This window comes from Lepidochelys olivacea (genome assembly GCF_965140295.1).
Source record: "Lepidochelys olivacea isolate rLepOli2 genome assembly, chromosome: 10".
NCBI classification, from domain to species: Eukaryota; Metazoa; Chordata; order Testudines; family Cheloniidae; genus Lepidochelys; species Lepidochelys olivacea.
In genome coordinates this window covers 51,334,512-51,359,422 of record NC_140420.1, presented here as the reverse complement: position 1 = coordinate 51,359,422, position 24,911 = coordinate 51,334,512, and the positions used below count along the sequence as shown (strand labels likewise).

General features: G+C 38.8%; 1 protein-coding gene across 2 annotated transcripts; it reads left to right on the top strand.

The window, feature by feature from the left end:
• Positions 1–200: 200 nt before the first annotated feature.
• On the top strand, positions 201–23,027 carry IDH3A (isocitrate dehydrogenase (NAD(+)) 3 catalytic subunit alpha). 2 transcript variants are annotated; one of them, XM_084640715.1, is made up of 11 exons: positions 201–333; positions 4,309–4,347; positions 6,522–6,605; positions 9,817–9,931; positions 11,934–12,121; positions 12,390–12,523; positions 14,107–14,209; positions 14,288–14,352; positions 17,528–17,612; positions 18,288–18,440; positions 21,302–23,027. In XM_084640715.1, exons 1-11 carry the CDS (start codon positions 307–309, stop codon positions 21,383–21,385), a joined length of 1,077 nt encoding a protein of 358 aa, XP_084496841.1. In that variant the 5' UTR covers positions 201–306; the 3' UTR covers positions 21,386–23,027. The 2 variants fall into 2 exon arrangements, with proteins under 2 accessions (XP_084496841.1, XP_084496840.1); XM_084640714.1 differs by having other exon boundaries at positions 4,309–4,371.
• The last annotated feature ends 1,884 nt before the right edge of the window (positions 23,028–24,911 follow it).

The window sequence follows — 24,911 nt, the reverse complement described above, 5'->3', positions numbered from 1 at the left end:
CGGCTGAGGCCCGGGTGCGCAGGAATGGCGGGAACACCCAACCTCCCCCGGCTCTGCGAGAGGCGTTGGCCGGAGAGGCCGCAGGCAGCGTCACTAGCCCTACCCGAGCATCATCCATTGTCTGACTGACAGCCTCGCTCTAGGCGGGCGCAGTTGCGCTGGGCGGGTCAAGTGGCGGCTGGTGGGCGTGTCCTCCGGGGCGGGGCCGGTGCTATTGCGCGTGCCGGTTCTGGCCGCTGGCTGCGGGAGCGAGCGTGAGAGGGGCCGGGTCTGTCAGCGCAGCCGGAGAACGGAGTAGGAGTCGCCATGGCCGCCACCGCATGGATGCCCACGGTAAGCGGGTCCCCTGTGCTTGCCCTTGCCGGGGTCTGGCCCTTCCCCCCCGCGGGGGCTGGGATCCCGGGGAGGGACCGCCGCCCTATTGCGTCCCGAGGCTCCCCTGGCTGCTGCCGGGCGCGGGGGGCCTTGTCCGGGTGTCGGGGGGCGCGGCCCAGTGCCCGCGCTGCGCTGCTCCTCCGCCCGCTGCCCCCAGGTGACCGCAGTTGGGGGAACCGGGCCCCAGGCCTGCTCGTGCCCTTGACTCCCCGGTGCAGGGAGCTGGGAAGCCGCAGGCCCGGCGGATGGGAGGGGGAAACGGGCCTGGCTGCTCAGTGGGGTGCACGGTTCTGAGGAGTCAAATGCCACTGCCCTTGGTTCAGTCTAGGCAGACCCTGTTTAGTGCCTTTGAATCCCCTCGCCGCTCCTCTGGATGGAGGGAGCTAGGACAGTGGTGACCTTTCCTTCCTGTCCTGTAACGCCTCCCCCTGAGGACAGAGGGAGCCAGGCAACTACCCCGGCTGCTTGCTTCCCCACAACTGCAGATCTTAAAATATCCAACTTACTGTAATTTCATAATTATTTTAGCACTGGGAAGAACATTCTTACTTTCCTGTTGAGCTGGACTTGCTTTCCTTACGCCTCCTGTTTGTATCTTACAGTACTTACATTTGTAAGACATTTGTTCTCAAGTTACTGACATTAGTATTTTCCATTCTTTATCTACTACATGCCAAGGTCCTATTCTGTACTCTTTGTGTCCATTAGCTAATGGTTTTCTGAGAGGCTGCCACACTTGGATTGTGTGGGGTTTCTTGAGCATGGTGGTGTTGTCCATGGACACACACTTGGTTCTTACCAAGGTTAAATGTTTTGAGGGCTCCTGTACCTAGGAAAATTGCACATTCTGATTATTTCTTGTAAATGTGCATACATTGGTGTTTGCACATAACAGAGCAGTAAAATCCTTATTCTTCAAACTAGCAGCAATGCAAATAGAGTTCACCTTACCCCTGCTGTCCCTCATATTTTAGCAATAAAACAGGAGATAATTAACTTTTCCTGAAGCTCAGTAATGTGCATTTTTGAATGCATTTACTGTTACTTGTGTTTTTGAATAAGCTACTAACAACTTGCTCCCATATACTCCTTTTATTTAATATTTTATAGTTAGACTAAAAATGGATCCTAATGATAGGATCACTTTCACAATGAATTAATGGTATCTCTTTCATTCTGGAGTCTGGAAAAAACAAGCTTCTTAATACTTTGTATTTATATTCTAACTAGCAGTCCTCTGCACTCGTGTCCACCAACACTTTGTTTTTTGAAAATGGTAGTTATTCTGGAAGTTGTTCCACAGACATGGTCAATTGTGTTGGATAAACAAGAATAAAATTCTTCTGCTCTGCTTGAAAGATGCCTAGCCTATACTTAATAGCATCCACTTACTGTCCACAACATAGTGAACAATACTTTTCAGTATTTTCCAGCGAACAATAAACTTTTACTTTCAGACCTGCACTCGACATAGCATATGCCAAATCATTGAAAAATTCAACCTCTTTGAGCCCTCTGTTAAATTTTTACTAATTTGGACAAAAACAGTTTTGATTCATTGAAACCTAATTAAGGCCATAACAGAGCAATCTGATCATCTAGTCAAAGGCCCTACATAACACAGGCTATAGAATTTCAGTGTTTGAATCCTATATCAAGCTCATAACTTCCAGTAAACACAGGTCTGATTCCCAGTCCCCTGTTCCAACCACTATACTACACTAGCAGTCTGTAATACAGTCCCCTGTCTATAATTTTCACTTGTCTCCAGAGTTATCCCTTGGTACCACAGGCAAGAACTATGCCATGAAGACCCCCAGGTGTTTATGTAGCTAAGCCAGTTCACCTTTTCTGTTGTGTCTGCTTCTCTCTCAAGTGTGTAGCTTGTTATGATATGCAGCGCTTGCTGTTATGACATTGTACGTTTCATGTTCAGTTACAGGTCAGAATGAATCTTAGCTGTAATTAACTTTTCTACAGCATTCATTACAATATCCTAGATGAGAACTACATAATTTCTAATCATCTTGCCTACACTCTGTCCTCCTTGTCATACAGTTATGTTAATGCCAACTCCGCATAAGTGTCAAAGACCTATGGTGGGAGGTTACAGTAGTAAGTTTCAGGTGAAATGTGTCCGACTGTCCTTTATCCAGCCCTTCCAACTGGTACTTACTTCAGTATGACATGATGTATCTATAGTTTAGTCTGCCCATATACAACTTTTTACTGTATATGGTAGAATGGGTTATAATAAACTAGTTGGTTTTCAAACTAAAAGCATCTCTTTAGTATACACCCTTCTTAAGAATTGTCTAAATATCATTGCATCAGGTACTTTACTAGTAATATCACCACATTTAAAACAGACTAGTAGTTAAAATTCCACCATATTCATGAATGCAATCCAGATATGAAAATGCCAAGAGTGGTATTTACAGAAGGTAAATCTGCCATGGGCTTCAATGGTAGTAAGACCAATGCTGAGTGCTTTTGAAAATCCTATCCCAGGTATTTAAGTGCCATGAAAGCTGCTACTAATCAAATCTTGCAGCAAAATCCTTGGAGTAAATTTTCAATACTTGTAAAGACAGTGTTTTCATATTTCATGACTTGTTCTGTTTGTCACAAATTTGCTGTAAGTTTCTGTGCAGCTTTATATCAGCTCTCCATGTTCAGCTTCTTGTCTTATTGTGTCCTTGTACTTTCCTGTCTGTATCCATCTGTTGTCTCTTTGGGGCAGGGATCATCTTTTTATTCTGTGTGTGCACAGTACCTAGCACAATGGGGTCTTGGTACTTAACTGGAGCTATTGGGTAATACAGCCATAAACGTAAAAAAGTTAGTCAACCATTAGCCATATAACTGGACCCAAAGATGCAATAATTTTAAAGTGTAATATCTGTGTGTGTTCCCTTCATTTCCATGGCTTTCATGGACTGTGCCTCTACAAATTTTTGTTCCTATAATAAAACATTTCTTTCTCACCACTTATTGGACACAAGGACAAATATTTAACGGAGACTCCAAAGTTCTCTTATTTTAGACTTCAAAATCCACATAGTGTTTGTGGTGGAATTTACTCTTTTCCTAACATTCAGTCAATATATTACAAGCTCATTGTCAAAATTCATAAAGAATGGAAGAAATGTTTGTTGGTAGCAGAGTGTACATTTAAAACTCTTGAAAGTACAAGACAGAATAATTAAAATGTTTGCAAACTGAAAGTTTTGGTCATCTGAAGAAAATATTTATATACTAAATGTATGACAACTAATGTTAGCAAAGATATTCCTAGTATAAAATGTGACCTGAAATAAGTGTACTATAAAATGAAAACCTGCTGCAGTATTAGAAATTAATATTGTCTTGCTTTCTGTTCACACACTAAAATATCTTTAAAAACAACGAGGAGTTCTTGTGGCATTTAGGGACTAACACATTTATTTGGGCATACGCTTTTGTGGGCTATAACCCACTTCATCAGATGTATGGAGTGGAAAATACAATAAGCAGGGATAAATATACAGCACATGAAAAGATGGAAGTTGCCTTACCAAGTGGGGGGTCAGTGCTAATTAGGGGAATTCAATGAGGGTAGATGTGGCTTATTCCCAACAGTTGACAAGGTGTGAATATCAACAGAGGGAAAATTATTTTTTGTAGTGACCCAGCCACTCCCCGTCTTTATTCAGGCTTAATTTGATGGTGTCAAGTTTGCAAATTAATTCCAGTTCTGCAGTTTTATGTGCTGTATATTTATCCCTGCTTACTGTATTTTCCACTCCATGCATCTGATGAAGTGGGTTATAGCCCACGAAAGCTTATGCCCAGATACATTTGTTAGTCTCTAAGGTACCACAAGGACTCCTCATTGTTTTTACTGATACAGACTAACATGGCTACCACTCTGAAATAACTTTGTTTTTACAGGTATCTCGGTTGCTGGGAGTTTTCAAAAACCAAAAACAGGTGACCAGATGTTTTAGTAGTGCTGTGAGTATAATAGTATTTTTTTTTCTTTTGAGAAGTTTCTCAATAAAAGTACAGGGCAACTTACTGAATAAGATAGGGTTGCTATATTACCTGTCCACACACTTTTAAAGATAAGCTGCAAGTACAATGGCCATATGCTCTTATGCCATGTTGGATTTCTATTGACTAACTTTAGCACCAATATCTTTTGACAATTTCACATTCAAAAGAATCATATATTCTTAGACAAATAATTTGAATAACCGCTTATGAAAAATTATAGCAATTGCATCAAAAAATCACATAATTGGGTCACATTAATAGGATAGTGATTGGCTTAGAAATCAACCCATCTGAAACTGCTACAGAAACTTCAATGGCAACGTTGTTGAGAAGCTTCTAAGCATCTTTTTATTTTGCAAACTTTTCTATAAGCAGTAGACTTACTTGCTGTTTAGCAAATGTCTTGTAGCTTTATTCAAATCTATACCTATGAAGTCTTTAAAGAATTCTGTAAACACTTTTATACCAGTATTAACACTGACATTTTAAAACTGCTGCTTTTAGAATATCTAGACACCTGTCCTTTTGAAGTCCCTCTGTAATGCTTCATTTTAGCTTACAATATGATTGTGTGATTTTTCTCTTGAGCGTGTTTTTGTAAGTGATTTGTTTATATTTGGGTTTCTTACCCTCTGTGTGTATGTACAAAATGCACACAAGCATGCTCTTGAAGCCTCATTTAAAGAGGGTTTTGAAGAATGCTCTGACTGATGTATGTATCAAGGCTACGCCTACTCTTTTTATGGGTGGTGTGCATTTCAGGAGAGAATGGCTTTTAATGCTATCATTATAGCTCTGCACTGTGAGTTATAAAACATTTGGGAAAAAGAGAAACCAAGAAGTTGCCCATGGCTTGTATATTAGTGAAATAATTAAGAATGGGTGTTGCACCTCAGGCTCCAGGTACACTAGAGTTAGCATTTCAGACTTAATGCAGGATCTTACATCCTACTTTTGAGTGTACTATAGCCACACATTGCTATGTAACCAGTTATATCAGTGGGGGAGAAAGAAAACACAAGCATAACAGCTGAGCAGTCAGCCTAAGTGTCAGAGGACATGGCAATTCTTGAAGACATTCAAATAATTATGTATTTAACATTTCTGATGAGCCTTATAAATAGCAGTCCCCACATCCCCATTAGTTTGTTTCCTTTCTCTGAATCTCCACTTTCTCTTTTCTTTATAGATAACCTTAATGACTGTTTCATTCAAAAGAAATTCAGATACTCAGCATTTCAATGTATATTTTGTATCTTGTGTGGCCAATTGTGAAACATCTTTTGTGTTTTCACAGTGATCCTAATCAGGGCTTTTTCAGATAACATTGTATCTGGGGCTGCTTTTATTGATATTAAAAGACTCCTATGGATGTTGGTCTGAAAACTAAACGCCTATTTCTAAGATTCAAAATGAATAGTAAAAGTAAACCTGGAGTAGCAGTTCTTAGATCTTTAAACCAAGTTTGATCATGTACTTCCCTAGACACCTGATGAGTCCAAGCTGTGCAGTCAGTTTCCTCTGCTTCAGGGATGACATCAGAAACAAAGTGCTGGGGAAACTCAGCAGAAGTTATGGTGGAAAAATAACTTCATTTTGCTAAAAATAAGTTAGCCAAATAAGTGAAGCTTTTTTAAAATGAATGTTGGACTTCACAAAATTAAGAAAATAACCTTCAAACAAAATCTTCTCTAGGAATAAGTTAGCATGACTGGAGCCTGTTGTAGTGTAGGATAGGTCCTAGTATACATGACATAACTGGATAATGCTGTGTCCTGTACAAAGTGCCAGGAAGAAATAAATACCTGTATTGTACTGGGGAGGAATGTGAATAGCAAGGCTGCTTTTCAATTAGGTTAGCCACTTCTTCTGTATTTCAGAAAGACTGAGGCACCAGGTGGATTCTTTGGAACACTATGCAAGCTGTTTGTCTGGGAAACAGACTTCCTGCTTGCACTCCTCTCTAGTGCAGTGCCTTCTTTAAAGTGACTTTGGGAATTGAGTGATTGTTTTCTGTTCTAGCAACTAGCTTGATTTTCACCAAAACACTTGTAAATGCTCTGATGAATGCAATGTTCCTGAGGTCTACTATCTGACTTCTTGCATAGGTACAGACAGTAACTTTAATCCCAGGAGATGGCATAGGACCGGAGATTTCTGCTGCTGTTATGAAGATTTTTGATGCTGCTAAAGTAAGCAATTCATTTGCCTTGTTAGTGTACATTACAACTTGAAGTGAGTGTTTGCATAGGGATTTTACTTGTGACTTCTGTTTAAGTTTGTGGGGGTTCCACTTTGGAATTTTTCACCGAATTGTCAAGTGTCTGGGTTGTATCTCTAGCCAGAAAAAGAAAAAATACTGAAGCTCTGTATATAACATAACGGAGTGGTTAGGGTTGCAGTATCAGGACAGAGCCTGTACTTCTTGGGCAAAGGAATGGGAAGCTCACAGCAAATACTGTGTTTTTAATTCTTAGAAATTTAAGCTACAGTATTTTGTGTGAAATAATTATCTAATTGAGTAAATATGTAGCAACTGATCGAAAGGTGTTTTTTTGTCCACTTTGATTTGTGGATACAAGTAAAAGAAAAACGTACATTAAAAACATTGGCTTGTTCTTAGCAATGTATCTGAAATTAATCCACTATTGCTTTAAACTAGGGCTATCAATTAATTGCAGTTAAGTCATGCGATTAACTCAAAAAAATTAACTGTGATTAAAAAAATTAATCGCGATTAATCACACTGTTAAAACAATAGAATACCAACTGAAATTTATTACATATCTTGGATGTTTTTCTACATTTTCAAATATCTATTTCAATTACAACACAGAATACAAAGTATACAGTGCTCACTTTATATTTATTACAAATATTTGCACTGTAAAAATAAAGAAATAGTATTTTTCAATTCATCTCATACACGTATTGTTGTGCAATTTCTTTATCATGAAAGTGCAACTTACAAATGTAGGTTTGTTACATAACTGCACTCAAAAACAAAACAATGTAAAACTTCAGGGCCTACAAGTCCACTCAGTCCTACTCCTTGTTCAGCCAATTGCTAAGAGAGATAAGTTTGTTTACATTTACAAGAGATAATGCTGCCCACTTAATTACAATGCCACCTGAAAGTGAGAACAGGCATTTGCATGGCACTGTTGTAGCTGATATTGCAAGACATTTATGTGCCAGATGTGCTAAAGAATCATATGCCTCTTCATGCTTTGGCCATTGTTCCAGAGGGCATGCTTCCATGCTGATGACACTTGTTTTAAAAAAAATAAAATAAAATGCATTAATTAAACTTGTGACTGAACTCCTTGAGAGAGAATTGTATGTCTCCTGCTCTGATTTACCCACATTCTGCCATATATTTCATGTTATAGCAGTCTTGGATGATGACCCAGCACATGTTCGTTTTAAGAACAATTTCACTGCAAATTTGACAAAATGCAAAGAAGATACCAATGTAAAATTTCTAAAGATAGCTACAGCACTCAACCCAAGATTTAAGAATCTGAAGTGCCTTCCAAAATCTGAGAGGGATGAGGTGTGGAGCATGCTTTCTGAAGTCTTAAAAGAGCAACACTCTGATGTGGAAACTACAGATACCCAAACCACCAAAAAACAAAATAAACGTTCTGCTGGTGGCATCTGAATCATGGTTATGAAAATGAACATGCATTGGTCTACACTCCTTTGAATGGTTATCAAGCAGAACCAGTCATCAACATGGACGCATGTCCCCCGGAAATGGTGGTTGAAGCATGAAGGCACATATGAATCTTTAGTGCATATAGCATGTAAATATCTTGCGACACTAGGTACAACAGTGCCATGTAAACACCTGTTCTCACTTTCAGGTAACATTGTAAACAAGAAGCAGGCAGCATTATCTTCTGCAAATGTAAACACACCTGTTTGAGCAATTGGCTGAACAAGAAGTAGGACTGATTGGACTTGCAGGCACTAAAGTTTTACAGTGTTTTATTTTTGAATGCAGGGGTTTTTTTGTACATAATTTTACATTTGTAAGTTCAACTTTCATGATAAAGAGACTGCACTACAGTATTTGTATGAGGTGAATTGAAAAATACAATTTGTTTTTTACAGTACAAATATTTGTTATCAAAAATAAAGTGAGCACTGTACACTTTGTATTCTGTGTTGTAATTGAAATAAATATATTTGAAAATGTAGAAAACATCCAAAAATCTTTAAATAAATGGTATTCTATTATTAACAGAGCGATTAATTGCGATTAATTTTTTTAATTGCTTGACAGCCCTACTTTAAAACTATTTACCTTTGCAATATGGAAACCTAACATGTCCAAAGATTGATATAGTACATATGCAGAGAACTTACTCAGAATTTAAGAGAAGATGCATACAAAATCAAAATGTACCTCTTCTGAAATAACCTTGGTAAGTTAAAATGGTTTCCCATCATTGGTACCAAAAAGGAGTTTATCCTTAAAATTCTTCTTCCCACTACAAGATAGCTTTTTCCACAGTTGGCTTAGATTAACTACTTTTAATTATAGGGGGTATAACTTTATATTAAAGAGCTCATGCATAGTTCAGTTTTGAGAGGCAGGGAATAGACTTATCACTGTTGTATTTAACACCTGAGAGAGATGGAAAGGGAATGTTTAGTTTGGATTACTCCTGATAGGAAATCAACTCATTCAAGATTTAAAAAAAAGCATGTTAACATTTACTGGAAATTCTCTAATTTGTTCAGTTTCAAAGATGGTAGTTATTTAAGGAGCATAGAATACAGTTATATTGTTCTTCTCTTACACTCCTTCCTGAAAAAAATTAACATGTGGCAACCTTTCGTAACAGGGAGATTCCCTAGGTAAATGAAAAATTAAGACACTGGTGATGAGTGGGACTGACTGGAACATTCACAGCATTCTATTTCGGCATGCAGCCCAGTCAAATCTGTTCCTGTCTGTTAAACAGGATCAACAAGAGCAGCTAATTACAAAGTTGAATTTTAAAAGTCTTTTAAAATTCATTTTGTATTTCTTGAAAATAACATGAGATAGATCACCATACGGAAACCACAAGCTTGAAAGTGTAGATAGCATGGTGCAAGTAGTTCTAATGATATAAGTCTGGAAAAATATTATAGTAGGCATCTCATAGTGCCTTAGTAGTTAGTTACATTCTCCTTTAAAGAGTTAGGCATGTGAAAACAGGAGGTTATAAACAGTTCTCTGTGGGCTGAAATATCCTATGCTTGTCAGCTCTGAGATAAATTACTTTGGGAGGTTTGAGCAAAATCAAATCCAAAGGGATTTTGCTGAAACCTCCCAAAGTAATTATATGCACACACACGCTTACAAAATTCCTAATTCAGAAGATAATGTGGAACAAATGTGTTTAGGTTCCTATTCAGTGGGAAGAGAGAAATGTTACAGCTATCCAGGGACCAGGAGGAAGGTGGATGATTCCTCTAGATGCCAAAGAATCCATGGATAAAAACAAGATGGGACTGAAAGGTACTGCAGAGGTTAATGTTGAGCTATTAAAAGCAACTGTTGCTTGTATTGTGTGTGTGGGGTGTTCTTGGAAGTATGTGTGGCGATGTAAAAGACAAAGTACTCTACACCGTACTAGAATGGCTAATTCTAGGGTACAAACTGCATGACAGCAGTCATATGAAACTTCAAAGCATGACCTTTATTTCAACTTTTAGTGTAGCTTTCTTATTTAATGAGTGGATATTCCTAGCCAGAATCAGCCAGTGTGTAGGTAAGTATCCTTGGAGTTTCCCCGTGTGAGACCTATCCACACCATTTCATAAATGGCATTGCATTTCAGTGAATGAATATAGCAATTGGGGTGTGTTGAAGGGTTGACTCACTGGTGGCATTACCCTTCGTGACTGGGCATAGTGTACCAGGCTTTCTTCCTCTGGTGCCCCCTGCCAACAGCTGCTCCAACTCGAGTGGTCTGCCGCTTCTCATGACTTAGTCCTGTGACCAGGTCACTTATAGTGCACCTTCCAGAGGAACAGTCCAACAAACAAAAGTCCAGTGTCCTTCCATCAGGTCTTTCTCCCCCCAGCTCTGGGCCCTGAGGTCCTTACGCTCATCTCAGGGTTTCAAAAGTCCATATTCCCTTAAGGGGGCTTGACACCACCTTCCCTTGCAGCTGGTAGGGGAACCCAGGCACCTTTGGGTTCCAGCTCAGGGACTGTTTAGTGAGCAGGCAAGGTCTGTCAGTTCTGACCTGCCACCTCCCTGGGTTTCTTTCTGCCTCAACCTGTCAACAGCCCCTTCCTGGGCCCCTTGGTACCTGTATTTGTCTCAGGTGCCACACCTTTTCCATCTCCCTAAGCTCCATGACCTTGCAAGGTGCACCTTTTTTTAGGGCCATGGCTCATAGGGGTCCCTCGCTTGGAGTCCCCCAACAAATCTCAACTGAAAAAATAAATGTAAGCCAACTTTTGCCCTCCTCGAGCTTGACCTTTTTATTCAGTTTTCCCTGTACTCCATTCCCCAGTTAAATGCCTCCCAGGGGTCTGTTCTGGGAAATCTAGTCCCTGCCTTTTTATCAGAGTTGCTCCACCCTAGTGGCTGCACCATGTCTCTCCTTGTCCTTTACCAGATGTTCTTAGGAGAGGATCCCAAGACCATCTGTTCCCCCAGGTCTCCTCTTCCCTCTACTGCCCTGAAGTCCTTCCCTGGCCCATCAGACCTCTCTATATCTCCGAGACGGATTTCTAAGTTCTGCCCTGTAGCCCTCTTCTGTTCTGGTCTTCCTCTTTATATTAACCATTCATCTCTTTCCCATCTGGGACTCATCTTTCATTGAACCTGACCCACCCTGCAGGTACATTGATTAAGCCCTCTTTGGTTAATGCTTTTAGTCTCAGTGGAGGTATACCCCCCCTTACAGGGTGACATTTTGTGAAAGCCCAAACGAAGGCGCATGCCACATGTCAGTCAGAGCTCTGTGGAGGCCCGAAAGCTTGTCTCTCTCCCCACCAAAAGTTGGTCCACTAAAAGATGTTACCTTGCCCACCTCTTCAGTCTTTAGTGTCAGACTTTTCATGGGTTCACTAGGAGGACTATTAGAGATGGGAATATTATTATTAATAGAACCCTGAACTGGAGCCCATATCTAAAACAGCACAAACCGGTTCCCCTGCTGCTGGAATACTTCGTAGCCAGAATGTGATTCCTTCTTATTCTCACTGAGTAACACCTTACTCCCCAAGTAGTCCTATTGAATTCAGTGAGAATGCTTGTGGTGTTAATTGCTACTCAACATGAATAGAGGGGTCACAAAGTGGCTCTTAAACAGTAGAATAACTTCACTCTTTAATGGTCTACAGGGAGAGTTCTTCACCCTTTCAGCTCTAGTCAACACAAGACCCTAACAAGGGAACCTAGGTCTCCCATGAGACTGTGCCTAGACCTATCTCCCGGATGGTTGTAGTGAATTTAAACTCTAAATTGGTGCTTTTCTCTCACTCATTCCTGTTGTATATTATAGGACCTTTAAAAACACCCATAGCTGCTGGGCACCCTTCGATGAATCTGCTGTTGCGTAAAACCTTTGATCTTTATGCAAATATTCGTCCCTGTGTCTCGATTGAAGGATACAAAACACCTTACACAGATGTAAATATTGTCACAATTCGAGAGAACACAGAAGGAGAATACAGTGGAATTGAGCATGTGGTATGTTATTGGGAAACAGTTAATTTTCTGGCAGGGTTTTCTCTTCTCTGCAAATTGCAAACTTGTATGTCAAAATTAGGAAATTTGTTTTTTTTTTTTAATTAACTCTGATTCAGAATTTATTTTTAATGTGAAATGCCTTGTGTACAGTGCTTTTCAGATACTTGCCCATCAGAATTATATGATGCTGTTCCAAATCTCCACACTATCAACTCCTGCTTTATAAATCAGCTTAAGTTTTAACTTGTGATAACTGTCTGTTTTTCAGATTGTTGATGGTGTTGTACAGAGTATCAAACTCATCACAGAAGAAGCAAGCAAACGTATTGCTGAATTTGCTTTTGAGTACGCCAGAAACAATCATAGAAGCTATGTTACTGCAGTGCACAAAGCAAACATTATGTATGTTGACATCATAAAGTAACAAACTCTTACGAATGGATTTAAAAACTATGGATTTTGCAGTTTTCAAGATGCAAAGTAACTTGTGAAATCTCCCTCTGTTGTGTAACACCCATTAATGCTAGTGGGGAAAACCATAAGCAACATGGGGAAAATTGACCCAGTGTTGGTGGGACTGCATTAGTTACATACTCAAATCACTGACAAGTTAGTATGCTCCTTCTCTCTGTACTCTTACCTATTTTAATAGTAAACTTAAGAATAAAAAACACAAAAGTGAAACTTGCACATATAGGCCTGGTCTACACTTAAAAATTAGATCAACCTAGCTATGTTGCTCACGGCTGTGAAAAATTTCACCCTGTGCAACGTAGTTAGGCCAGCCTAACCCCCAGTAGAGGATGTGGTTAAGTTCACAGCAGAATTCTTCCATTGTCGTAGCTACCACCTCTTGGAGAGGTGGATTACCTACTGCAATGGAAAAACCCCTTCCATAGGAAGCATCTGGGCTACAGTGGCACAACTACAATGTTGTAGACTGTGACTTTCACCCAAGGATTTCAAAGCACTTCACAATAAGCCTCAGAATTGAGCCACAGTATGTATGGAATTGCATGACACTTCTTTGCCTGTTTTTATATACTCAGGCTTTAATTACAAAAGTGTCACTTTTGTTGGTCTTAGTAGTGCATACCATAGATAGATATTAAAGTGTTCTGGTCAAAAAACACTTGCATAGTACAAAATGTGCTTGTTGGGAGGATGTACTTTTCCAGATCTGATTTCTGGTTTACTTTGTCAGTCTCACTTCTGTCTTTAATGCAATTGACAAGTGCAGTTTAACTCACTGAGGTGTCAGTTCAGATCAGTTTTGTGGGTTCTGACAACATAGCTCTCATTCTGTAAAGTAAGCATTGAGAAGTTCGACGTATATATTAAAATAAAACAAACCTTTGCTGTCCAAAGATAAGGACAAAGACTTTGCTCTGAACATATGGTAAATTGTAAGAAGGTTTTTAATGCAATGAAATCAGAAAAGTTAATGTATGAAGTAATTTTTTGCTCTATTGCTAAATTAGACTTTTAGGGCCAGATCTTGGCTTCTGGTGAGGCTGGTTTGTCATGACATAAAACAGCCTTATAGTTGCTTTAACCAGGCAGCTGGGAATTCCCCCCCCCCCTTGTGAGGGGAATCCCCAAGTGGTCTAAGGCTGGCAGAGCCAATTCTGCGCCATCCTTTTCATACATGCACATTGGGGGAGTGTTGGATGCAGGAGTGGGCCATGGTCAAACATACTTCTCTCTGGCAATTTCCTGCCCCTGGGGGGCCATTACAGGCCAGCCCAAATTAGAAATTGCCCTAATTTGCTCCAACAGTTGAATCAGCTCTTGGCTGATCCCACAAACCAGGAGGTGAAAAGTCACCTTTGGGTTCCCCAGTGTATCTCCAGTGAGAATCTGGCCTATATTTTTCTATTTATTTGTTTCCAGAGGTGCATCCATACTTACCTTGATGCAGTTGCTTTTTAAAACTTGTTTACTCAGTCATGCTCTGTAACATTCTTCTCTTTGTCTAATTGCAGGCGAATGTCCGATGGGCTTTTTCTGAGAAAATGCAGGGAAGCTGCAGAAAACTATAAAGATATTAAATTTAATGAAATGTACCTTGATACTGTGTGTCTGAATGTGAGTACCTAATCTATTATATCCAGCTTTTTATAGTTATAAAACATGACCTTAAAATTAAAACAGTTTTCTTCCTAGATGGTACAGGATCCATCACAGTTTGATGTGCTTGTTATGCCAAACCTGTACGGTGACATCCTGAGGTAAGCAGAAGTGAGCTGGTTATAATTTAACCCTTAAAATACCATCACTTTCAAGATTACCATTCAGATTAAATGTTAGGCAAGTGGGTGTCTGTTTTCAGCATCCAGAAGGTTAAAACATAACCCTTTCAGATTCTCAATCCTAGAAAAAAAAAAGCCGCAATTGAGAACCAAACACAGAATATCTTAGTATCGAGGGAGCTGTATGATGAGGCTGTGCTTCATGGCATCAGAAGGGATGGTGTTTGTCCATATACCATGTAAATGTGATTCAGATATAAAAATGGAAGGATGTGTGTGAAATGAACATCTGTAAAATACTTACTAAGGTACCTTCAGTTACTGTTTCTCAGACAACTTTGTTTTTGAAGAATATTGTCAGTAGCACTCTGCCGTCAAAACAATTAATTTGACTTGTGAAGTCAACTGCCAGACCCATTTGCCATAAAACATTTACTTAATTGAATTTGATACTGTTCTAATCACGTAGCAAAAACTAGTGTCTTTAATCTGGAGTCTTAAATGTGTGTGCATATAACTAAGAATTTGGTCCTTGCTTCTCTTGTATCATCCAGGAAATCCTAAAATGTTGTTTCTTATTTTGATTCAGGCCAAACTTTAAAAGAGTACCTTTCTATGGTTCTGGATGTTAGAATGTATTTTTAATATGTGATCCTAATACAAATAAATAACTGCAGTCACCCCAAAACCAGGAAGGTGGTGGAGAGGGAGGAAACCCACTCCAGTTACAGCCTGCAGTGCACACTCCCACCCCAAAAGCCTTGGAAAAGAGAGAGGTTTAGTACAGAATAGCTTTCTTCCAGTTGTGGGTGGAATATGTACTCATGTGCATGCACTTTAGAACTACAGATTTTCTATACTACAACTGACATACAGTAAAGTGCAAAACACTGAATGGAGGATTTTAAACTCCTTACCAATCATTAGATAAGATAAATAAATGAAAATTATTTTAAAAACAATGTGTGTATGTAAAATACATGGAGATAAAGTCCTAGGATTGCAGGGATTTCTCAGATTGTTGCTATTTGAGTTGCATGTGGCTTCATAGCCTTGTATTGGTTCTCTTCTAAAAGGTTAAGAAAGGAGTCTCATGGGCTCAGATTCATACAGGTGTTTAGGCTCCTAACTTCCATTGAAATCAATGGAAGTCAGAAGCCTATATACCGTTGTGGTTGTGGGCCATGATGTCTTGATTGTTGGGTGGCTGTTGCCTCGGGAAGAACAGAAATACCCACACAGGTGGCAGTAGCCCGATTTCTCGGAATTGGTATCAGGTTTTAAACTAAGGGTCCCTCCATGGATCCTAGTACTGCTCTGACTGTAGTTTTGCTTTAGCTGTGTAGATGAATGAATTCCTTAATTTACAATGTTTATTACAGGCATTTTTGCATTTTAAATAGGTTTAATTCTTTTTGTGGCTCTTGGCATCCCCCTGCAATGACGAAGTGGCTTTTGGCTGTTGCAGTTGAGTAAATCTGGTATAAATACCATTGTGAACTAATTCATTGTAGAATCATCTTTCACATTCTGTACAGATAATAGGGAAAAGACCGCTTAGCTCAACAAGCAGCTCTCCTTTTGGTACCCAGAAGCACACCATTCTTCCTTTGCTACTGTATTCCCTAATCACCTTCTGGTTGAACAAAATATAGAGCTCAAACTAACTATGTGCTTTAACAGCTGGTAGTGTTTTCTCTGTAGTTGCTGTTGAAAGTTCTGCCTGATAGCTCCGCTTATTTTTCTGATGTTTAGCTGGCATCCTAGTTTGATTCTCCTCCACATTGTTGCTTATGTTCTTTTTCCCTAGTATAGATTTCCCCGCCAATTTGAGTTCTAATGACAGTTCCTTAAAACATTTTACATTTGTGCTCAGTTTTGATAAAGGAGAGTTTCTTCATAAAGGTAGGTGGCCCCAACACACTCCCTTCCCTGTAAACTGCCTCTCTGCTCTTATGGCTTTTTGAAAGTGCCTTATGACATACTGCCCAAAATGTTCTACTCTCTGAACAGATATTGGATGACATTCCCTACCTTGAAGTGTGTAATGCCCAAAGTGACAAACAAAGGATGGAGGAGGGGGATACAAAATACAAGCAAAGCTATTCCCTTTATTTTAAATTTAAAAAACGGTTATATAGACTGGTTTTAGAGTAGCAGCCGTGTTAGTCTGTATTCGCAAAAAAAAGGAGTACTTGTGGCACCTTAGAGACTAACAAATTTATTTGAGCGTAAGCTTTTGTGAGCTACAGCTTGCTTCGTCGGATGCATTCCCCACTTCCTGTTTGTTCAGCACTTATTGGGTGGCTGATTTCTTGTAGGCATTGGTATAAAAGTGGGTTTTGAATAGTTTTCTAAATATCAACATTTGATGATGCTTGTTTAATGTCTTCCCCTTTCAGGAAGGTGTTATGGGCACTTGTTGGCTTAGTCCTTGCTCATATTGATCTTGGAGGTAGTCCCGCTAAAGTCAGATTTTTTGTGTTGCTTTCTTTAATTCTTTCACAGATCATGTAGGCTGTTCGGTAATGAAGTAGCAAAGCAATCTTGTGTCACTTAACACCTGTTTCCTTCAGTTTTGCATAATAGTTGTTAGTAATTCAGATTTCTTGTGAGCAAAGTTCTGGCCTCGTTATAGGCAGCTCTTATAGGAAATATCTAATTTCTTGGGGAAAATGTTGGATTATACATTGAAGGACCTCCAAATAATTACATAAAACCCCTCAACTGATATTTCTCTGATTTTTTTTTTTTTTATTTGTATTGGTATCATGTAGGGGGGTTGGGTACCTTTTTTTATTGTGCTGATTGGCTGTCCAAACTTTCTTCTGCTGTATGCAAATTTATAGTATTTTCCACCTTGCCCTATGATTTTGGTAAGCTCGATCCTGGAATTTGAAGTTCCCCTGTCATTTTTCTCATTAAACTGTTTTTGTTGGTCTAGTAGTCCTGCTCATCTTCAAACATGCTGCTGTAGTATAGCTAACTTATTACATGTTCTTTTTGCCACAGGGTTAAACACATTAACCGCTGGCTGTGTTGGCAGCTAAATTTTGTTTTATTAATATGGAATAAACTATTACAATAATCTCTTTATACCTTTTTGGTAGGAGGTTGTACCTTTGTAACTTATATGAAGAATTTTTTCTTCCAGTGACTTGTGTGCTGGATTGATTGGGGGCCTTGGAGTAACACCAAGCGGAAACATTGGAGCTAATGGAATCGCAATCTTTGAATCTGTAAGATCTCTTTTGCAAGAGGAAATTTTAATAACTAACTTTGCCTAGAAAGCTAAAGCTACAAGATATCCTGTAGCCATTACTGAAATACATTCTCTGCAAAATGTCTGACTGCTTTAATTGTGAAGCTTACTTAAATTCTGCATAAAAGGAAATGTTACTTTTAAAATGATTAGTTATTTCAATTGGCTTTTAACAGTCAAGGAAATAACACAGTCAGTGCGGTGTTTTAAACGAAGATTTCAAATTTAAGAGTTTCACAGTAATTGTAATATTTATTAACCTATTTTAGAAAGGATCTTGAATAATTTTTAGTTGTCAGGGACATCATCTTTTAGGATATCCATGTCCTCTGGATTTTTAGGGGAAAGACTTTGAAAAGTACAGAGGAGTTAGGTGTCCAATTCCCATTTGCTTGCACTGGGAATTGGAAACCAGAATTAATTCCCCTTTCTTGATCTTTGAAACTCTTTCCCCACCCCCACCTTAAACTATTATGGTTTTGTATACTTATTGGATGAATACGCTTTGTTCAAAAGAATTAATATAGTAAGTTATTTCAAATTTAACTCAGATTAATTTTTCAATTGTCTAAATTACTTTAGATAACAAAACAGACACTAGATGCTTGATATATTGACTTCATAATATAGATAATTTCATTTTCATCTGTAGGTTCATGGAACAGCACCAGACATTGCAGGAAAAGATTTAGCAAATCCAACTGCCCTTCTTCTGAGTGCTGTGATGATGCTGCGTCACATGGGACTACACGAATATGCCACAAAAATCGAGACTGCATGTTTTGAAACAATTAAAGCTAGAAAGGTATTCTCAGGGTTTACAGACAAAGTATTGACCTTATCACTTTTCATACCTCTACAATAATTAATATAGAACACCAAAGCCTAACCTGCAGATTATGAGGAGGATGCAGAGGCTCACTGTCTCAGCAGGAGTGGGCACACTGCCTTGGGAAATGCTGGGGGACTTGTAGATTCAGCTCTCTGAAAAGAGCACTAGCACCTCCTGAGTGTGTCTCCAACCTCATGTTGGGACAGACTCTGCTTATGAAGTCCTAGAGCTGAGATTGGGCCTGGCTCCTGTATGCACAACGGAGGAGTCTGCTTAGTTGGCCCCCATGGAATCTAAATTTTAAAATACAAATTCTTTCTGTGTGTATATTTGGTGCTCAAGAAGGTGAAGGAACTGATTTTCCTATCTCTAGTTGAATCTAGTGTCTGTATGTCATGTAAAGGCTTCATCACATAACTTTCCCAAAACATTTCGTTCCTGACCTATACCACCTTTGTTCCCATTCTGGACTCAGGCCTTTTCTAAACTTCTTCCCTGCAACCTCATTGACTTAGTAGTGTTACATGGGTGTAAACGAGGCCAGAATTGGACACACAAGCTAGATTTTGCTCAGTTGTGTGCATGGTTTCTCTTATGCAGTTAGTATCTAAGATTTGGAGGCCACCAAATAGATTTTCACTTGTAACTTGAGTAAAATTTGAATTCATGTTTCCAGAAGTTGAGCCTTACCAACTCTCTTCACTGCCATCTTGGCTTTCATCTTTTTAAAATGTAGGTGGGTGGATTCTAAAGATTGTGCTTTAAAAAAGGAACATTACTTAGCCACACTGGTGAAATTCTTTGGTCCAGGAGCATGGGAGGGTGCTTTGCAATTCCTCGTAAGTGGATTTTTATGCAAATATTGAACAAGATAAAATGAACATCTTTTCATTTTATAACTGACCTATTTGTGGTGGCTGCCATACTGTACATATACACTTAAAAATCCAATTTAAATTACAAGTAAATACGAAGTGCTTCAGAAAAGCTCCAGATATACTGTCTGGAGTGGAAGTCCTTTATCTGTAGATCAGTAACACAATGGTTGACAGAACAAGTATTAGTTTGCTACTGGCTCACTATGTGATGGATATCTCTGCTCACAATGCAGAGAACTCATCTTTCATTTAAAAATTGTATAGTGAAAATGACAAAAGACAAAACACAAATTATAAATTGTCATCTCTTATGCCTGCATGTCCTTCCATACACACTCTTAAGATCTTGCTGTATGTCTGAGACATTAGTCTCTATCATGCAAATTGCCCCATTATCATGCCTTATCAAAGGAGCCAGATAATGCTATTATCCCATATTTTGCCATCACAAGAGTAGTAAGACTAAAAATTTGAACATATGTCCATTGTACCTATTCAGCAGCTTTTCCCATCATTTAACTTTTTGCATTCTTCCCCTCCCCAATTATAGATCTTGCTCCTTGTAAGTTGGCTTGGCCATCCCTCCGAGTCTGCCTCTGAGGAAGACCACGCCTCCATGCAGTCTGGTCTGCTAGAGTACTCTCAAAAATAAGGAAAGGGGGAATTAGTGGTACTCAGTAGGCCACAGCCTTCAAGCAGGACAGGGCCACAAGCAGTCTGGGCTCTGGCCTGCAGTCAGACAGAGCTGTAGCACCAAGCATAGTCTATGGGGCTCAGACAGGGGCGAGCCTGAGGAGCGCCGGCCTTCTGGCTTAAGGAGAGGGAGTACTGCCCACCCCAGGGGTAGGGAGATGCGGGTCTGCCCAGCTGCACTGCATCCCAGCCCAGAGTCAGTGGGGAATCCACCCGAAACATGCTCACCATGCTTCTAGCAGTACCACTGCCAGACAGTAGTCTGGTTCCCCACGGCTGCTTCCTACTCTCACCCTTGGTAGTAGCTCCTCAGCATCGGGTGTGGCAGGGCTCTCTGGAAGCTTGTGCATGTCCTCAGAGTAGCAGCAATTCTCCTTAGCATCCCTCTCCAGCAGCGAGGAAGAAGTGTCTGTCTCTCTCAGCAGTTCCTTCTCAACTGAGTTGCTAAACTAGCTTTTTATACTTCCTCTTCCTGTCCCGCCCCTCTGCTTCCGACGTATGGGGTGTGGCCCTCCTGGTTCCACCCACCAGGCGGCTTGCTGCATTCCCTCCACATCCGCGTCTGAAGGAAGCCACGCCTCCTTGCCTCCTCAAGGACTATTAACATGCTAAGTTTCAACTTCTATATTTATGCTGCTGTTGTGTGGTTGTTATTTATAAATAAATAAAATCCTCCAGAAGTTTCATTGTGTAAGAATTACTCATCTTTGCCCTAAACCTAAGCTCCCAAAAAAACTTCAGAAAGCTAACTCCTGGAAATATGAAGTTATAATAGTTGGGAGCTGTTTTACTGTGCAGCTAGGAAACCAGAGGACTTACAACAGTTTTAGCTAAATATGTTTAGGCAGTATAATTCCAGCTAAATTATGAATAAAGATAAAATCACTAATCATAGAACCACAGGGTTAGAAGGAACGGCAAGGGTCATCTAGTCTAACCCCCTGCTAAGGTGCAGGATTTGTTGTGTCTAAACCATCCAAGACAAATGGCTATCCAGCATAATGATGGTGCTAAAGTCTTAACATGTGATAACCTACTACTGTGATGAAAACTTGCTGTTTGAATTTGCCTTCTGTACATGCTGCAATTTGCAAGCTCATTTCTATTAAAATTGTTGCAGTACAGAGAACCTTGGACAGTTAACATTGTTCCCTTGCATACATAATACCACATACTCTGTGTTCAGAATGTAAAATTAATTTAGAAGCTGCAATACTCAGATTACATTTTTTTAATTAAAATGTCTATTTTTTTCTCTCTCAGGTCCTAACAAAAGATTTGGGAGGTAATGCCAAGTGTTCGGACTACACAGCAGAGATCTGTCGCAGAGTACAGGATATTGACTAAAGTTTCCTCATATCACTAATGTTGCAATCACTCCAAATGGACACATTACAAATACATTATATAGTCATCTGCAATTCGTATACATTTGGTTTGCTTATCTCGAGAGAGAGCAAAGTTTTTAGATGGGGCCATTTTGTTAATAAATTTAGCCCAAATGGATACAAATAACATTTGTGCCTGCTTTCAGTGGACTTTTTCCAAGTGCTTTGTTTTATTTATTACTCGTCTCTGGTGACATTTTTTTGTATAAGTGGATTCCTTTATTGTATCACTTGGAATTGTTTACCATTTTACATTTCAATTAAGTGGTTTTTACTTCTCAAAAGACTTGCTGTAAATATCGAGATGACTGAATTATCATGATTATAAAAGCACCTTTTAAAGAAAGCTTAAAATCTATTTTATTGGTCTTAGAATGGAATAAAATAGGCTTTTCGGCCTTAAAATAGCACAAGAAGACACTTTTGTAAACAAACGGGTATGAAACTTACTAGGAATGTTGTATCAAAAGCAATGAAGAGACACTTTCAGGTGCTGTGATGTTCCAAGAAAAACAAAGTTCTCTAAATGCATGAATAAAGACTTAAAACCCTACAGATATTTAATCTCTCTTAAAATATGTTTCTGTATAAAAATCAAGGCATCAAAACAGATGTGAGAAATAATGCTAGTAAAGTAAAATCTTACAAACCTACGTATCCAAATATTCTTGTAAGGTGGCTCTGAGAGGAAGACTATTACTTATTTTACAATAGAGTTCTCCTAATGAGTAGATGATAAAATTCCTTGAATTCCACTCTGTAGTGTCAGGTGGAAATATAAATTTTCTGTAGCTTTGTACTACAGTTTTTCTGTTATACTTTGTTTTTATGTATTGCATTGTCTGTTCTGATGTTTAAATGTACTGATTAGTAACTTCCTCAAATTCTGAATGTAACCGACGAGATAACAAGGGATTGCTACAGAGCTTGAAACTGAGTATCCTCTTGTACAGTGATCTATAATTTTGGTTCTGTTGCTTAATATTTCTGGAACCTATAATCTGTCTTCACTATATGGGTGGATATGAGGTTTCCAGGCATTTGCTCACTAAGCCTAGCAAAGACCATGAAGTTAAGTCCTCTTCTCATCTCCATATAGTGATATAATGGACACACGTGACAGATACTGACCTAAATGTCTTAGAATACTCAATCCCTACAACCTTTAACATACATATAAGTCATATTTCCTGGTTATGGTTCTGATCTGTACCCCAACTGTATTCAGCTTAATTCTGTCTATAGGTCCTATGCCACTAATTTCACTTATTTCCTTATTCAGTGTGGTGGTTTCCAAAGCAAAACCGAGCAATGCAAAGTCACTTCATTTTCCCCTGCAAAATAAGCATCCCAGCTTTTGTTATACTTCTGCTATCCTATGGCAGGGATAGGGACAAAGATTTTTTTTTCCTTGTGTATTCATAACTGCTTCTAGTGATAAAGGTAATTTTTCTTCTCTTGGATGTACCACAGCAGAGGTTGAGCTTGATTTGAATGTGCATGGTGTGGTTGCTATTCTCTTGATTCATTTGTATTATGCTAAGTAAGCAACTGAGTTACGTTTACGCACAAAGTGAGAAAATAAAGACTTCCCAAAGTCATACCATTTGTTGTGTTTTTTATAAGCCTAGGCTGCTGACTTGTTTAATGCTTTGAGTAGATACATCTTATTGCAAATATCAGTTATGTATAGAGGAGGTACAGTTGAGCATGTTTTCTTACTTGCTGTAACATGATTTTCAGTAAAGGACAAACTTTTTGTAGAACTTCCACTTCATATGGTGCTATCCTCCATTTGATAAGGACCAGATATCAAAATCAGGCTCTTTAAACAATTTGGTTTGGTGGGGAGGAGGTGGTGTACCACAGGTTTGTAAAGATCTAATATATAAATAAGATTTCAAACTCTTAACAAGCGTGTGTTTAAAGCAAATGTTGTTGTTGGGACATAGTAGCCAAACACACACACCTCAAAATCCTAGCAGTAAGCATTTTGCAAAGTGCTGCAAATAGATGGAAAACTTCAAGATGACTGGTATTACAGTTAGTTTTCCGGCTTGTTATCAGCACAGGATTGATTGATTTAAATCACTGATTTTAATTGTTTTGCGTTAGTACTTCAGTTATAAGAAAGGGTGATTCTTGTTGGTAACCATTAAAACAATCATTCGCAATTAAATAGAACCTTTTACTCTAAACTTCCTTCTTTTTGCTAAGCAGGAGGATACACTAGCTGTACACTTAAGCAATTACATAGTTTAATTTAATCAGATTCTTAAATTTTTACTTGCAATTTGTGTCAAGATTTATTTAGATGGAAATCCAAATTCAATTAATTGCACAAACAGCATTTACATTTTTTTTTATTAAACTACATTATGTGCTGGGTACAAACTTTTTCTCTCGTCAAAACATGTTTTGCATTTAAAATGAACTGATTTATTAAACAAAGGAGGTATCTGTAATTAATGAATTGAACTGATTGTTTCTAGTCACTATGTCCATGAAGATTTTAGTACTAGTAAAGCTCATCCTCTTACAGCTAGTTGTTAGATTGGAAGAGGAAAACAAGCTCTTCTTTTTTTCCAACTTCCAATTGGTTTCTTAACTTTGAATGAACTAGTCATTGAACTGAACTAGCTGAATAAACAGAAATGAAGAAAATATTCCCTCTACACCTGCAGAAAAGATTACTGCTGTCAAAAGCTGGTTGAGTATTTTAACAAATTAGTTCCAAGTGCATAGTCAGAAATTCCCACCAATTCAGTGCTTTGATTGTCTTTAAAACTCAACAGCAAATGTACTGCTTTATTTTTAATTTAAATGATTAAAAGATAAGTTTAGGCTTTTAGAGACTGTCACTTTAAATTTAATTTTAAATAGTTTTGTTTAAATAAACCTGCATTTAAATATTTTTTTAAAATCATGACTTTTATCCATTCTGAATCAGGGCCCCTGCATTGAGTGAGACATCCTTTGACCTGGTCTAGATTTTGATCTTGAGCTGCTATTTCTGTTCATGCCCACCAACTCATCACTTGACTCTTTGGGAAATGCTAAACTGAAGTGTCTTTCAGCATGAACCAAAGATTGAAAAAATCTTCATTGTCTTTTTTTGGGATGGTCAATCCAGAACTCACTTGACAAGCTACAAGGCTGGAAAGAGGAATTAATTAGGCCACAATATGTAGCATTTCTTTTGGTACAAGATTATTTAGATGCTCTTCACTGAAAACATTATAGAGCTGTTGATGTTTTAATTTCAGTTAGTATCAATAGCCATTGAGCCCCATGAGGATGTAACAGTTTCATTAAACAGTGCCACTTGATTAGTTATGTCTACCAAACATTTGAATTATAATCAATTTAGCCTATTACAGAACTATAAAAACTGTAAGGAAATATCCATCAGGGTGTTGCTTAGTCTTCTCTTATTCTTTTACCCCCCCCCATAAGAATACGAGCTACATCCTTACAATAAACAG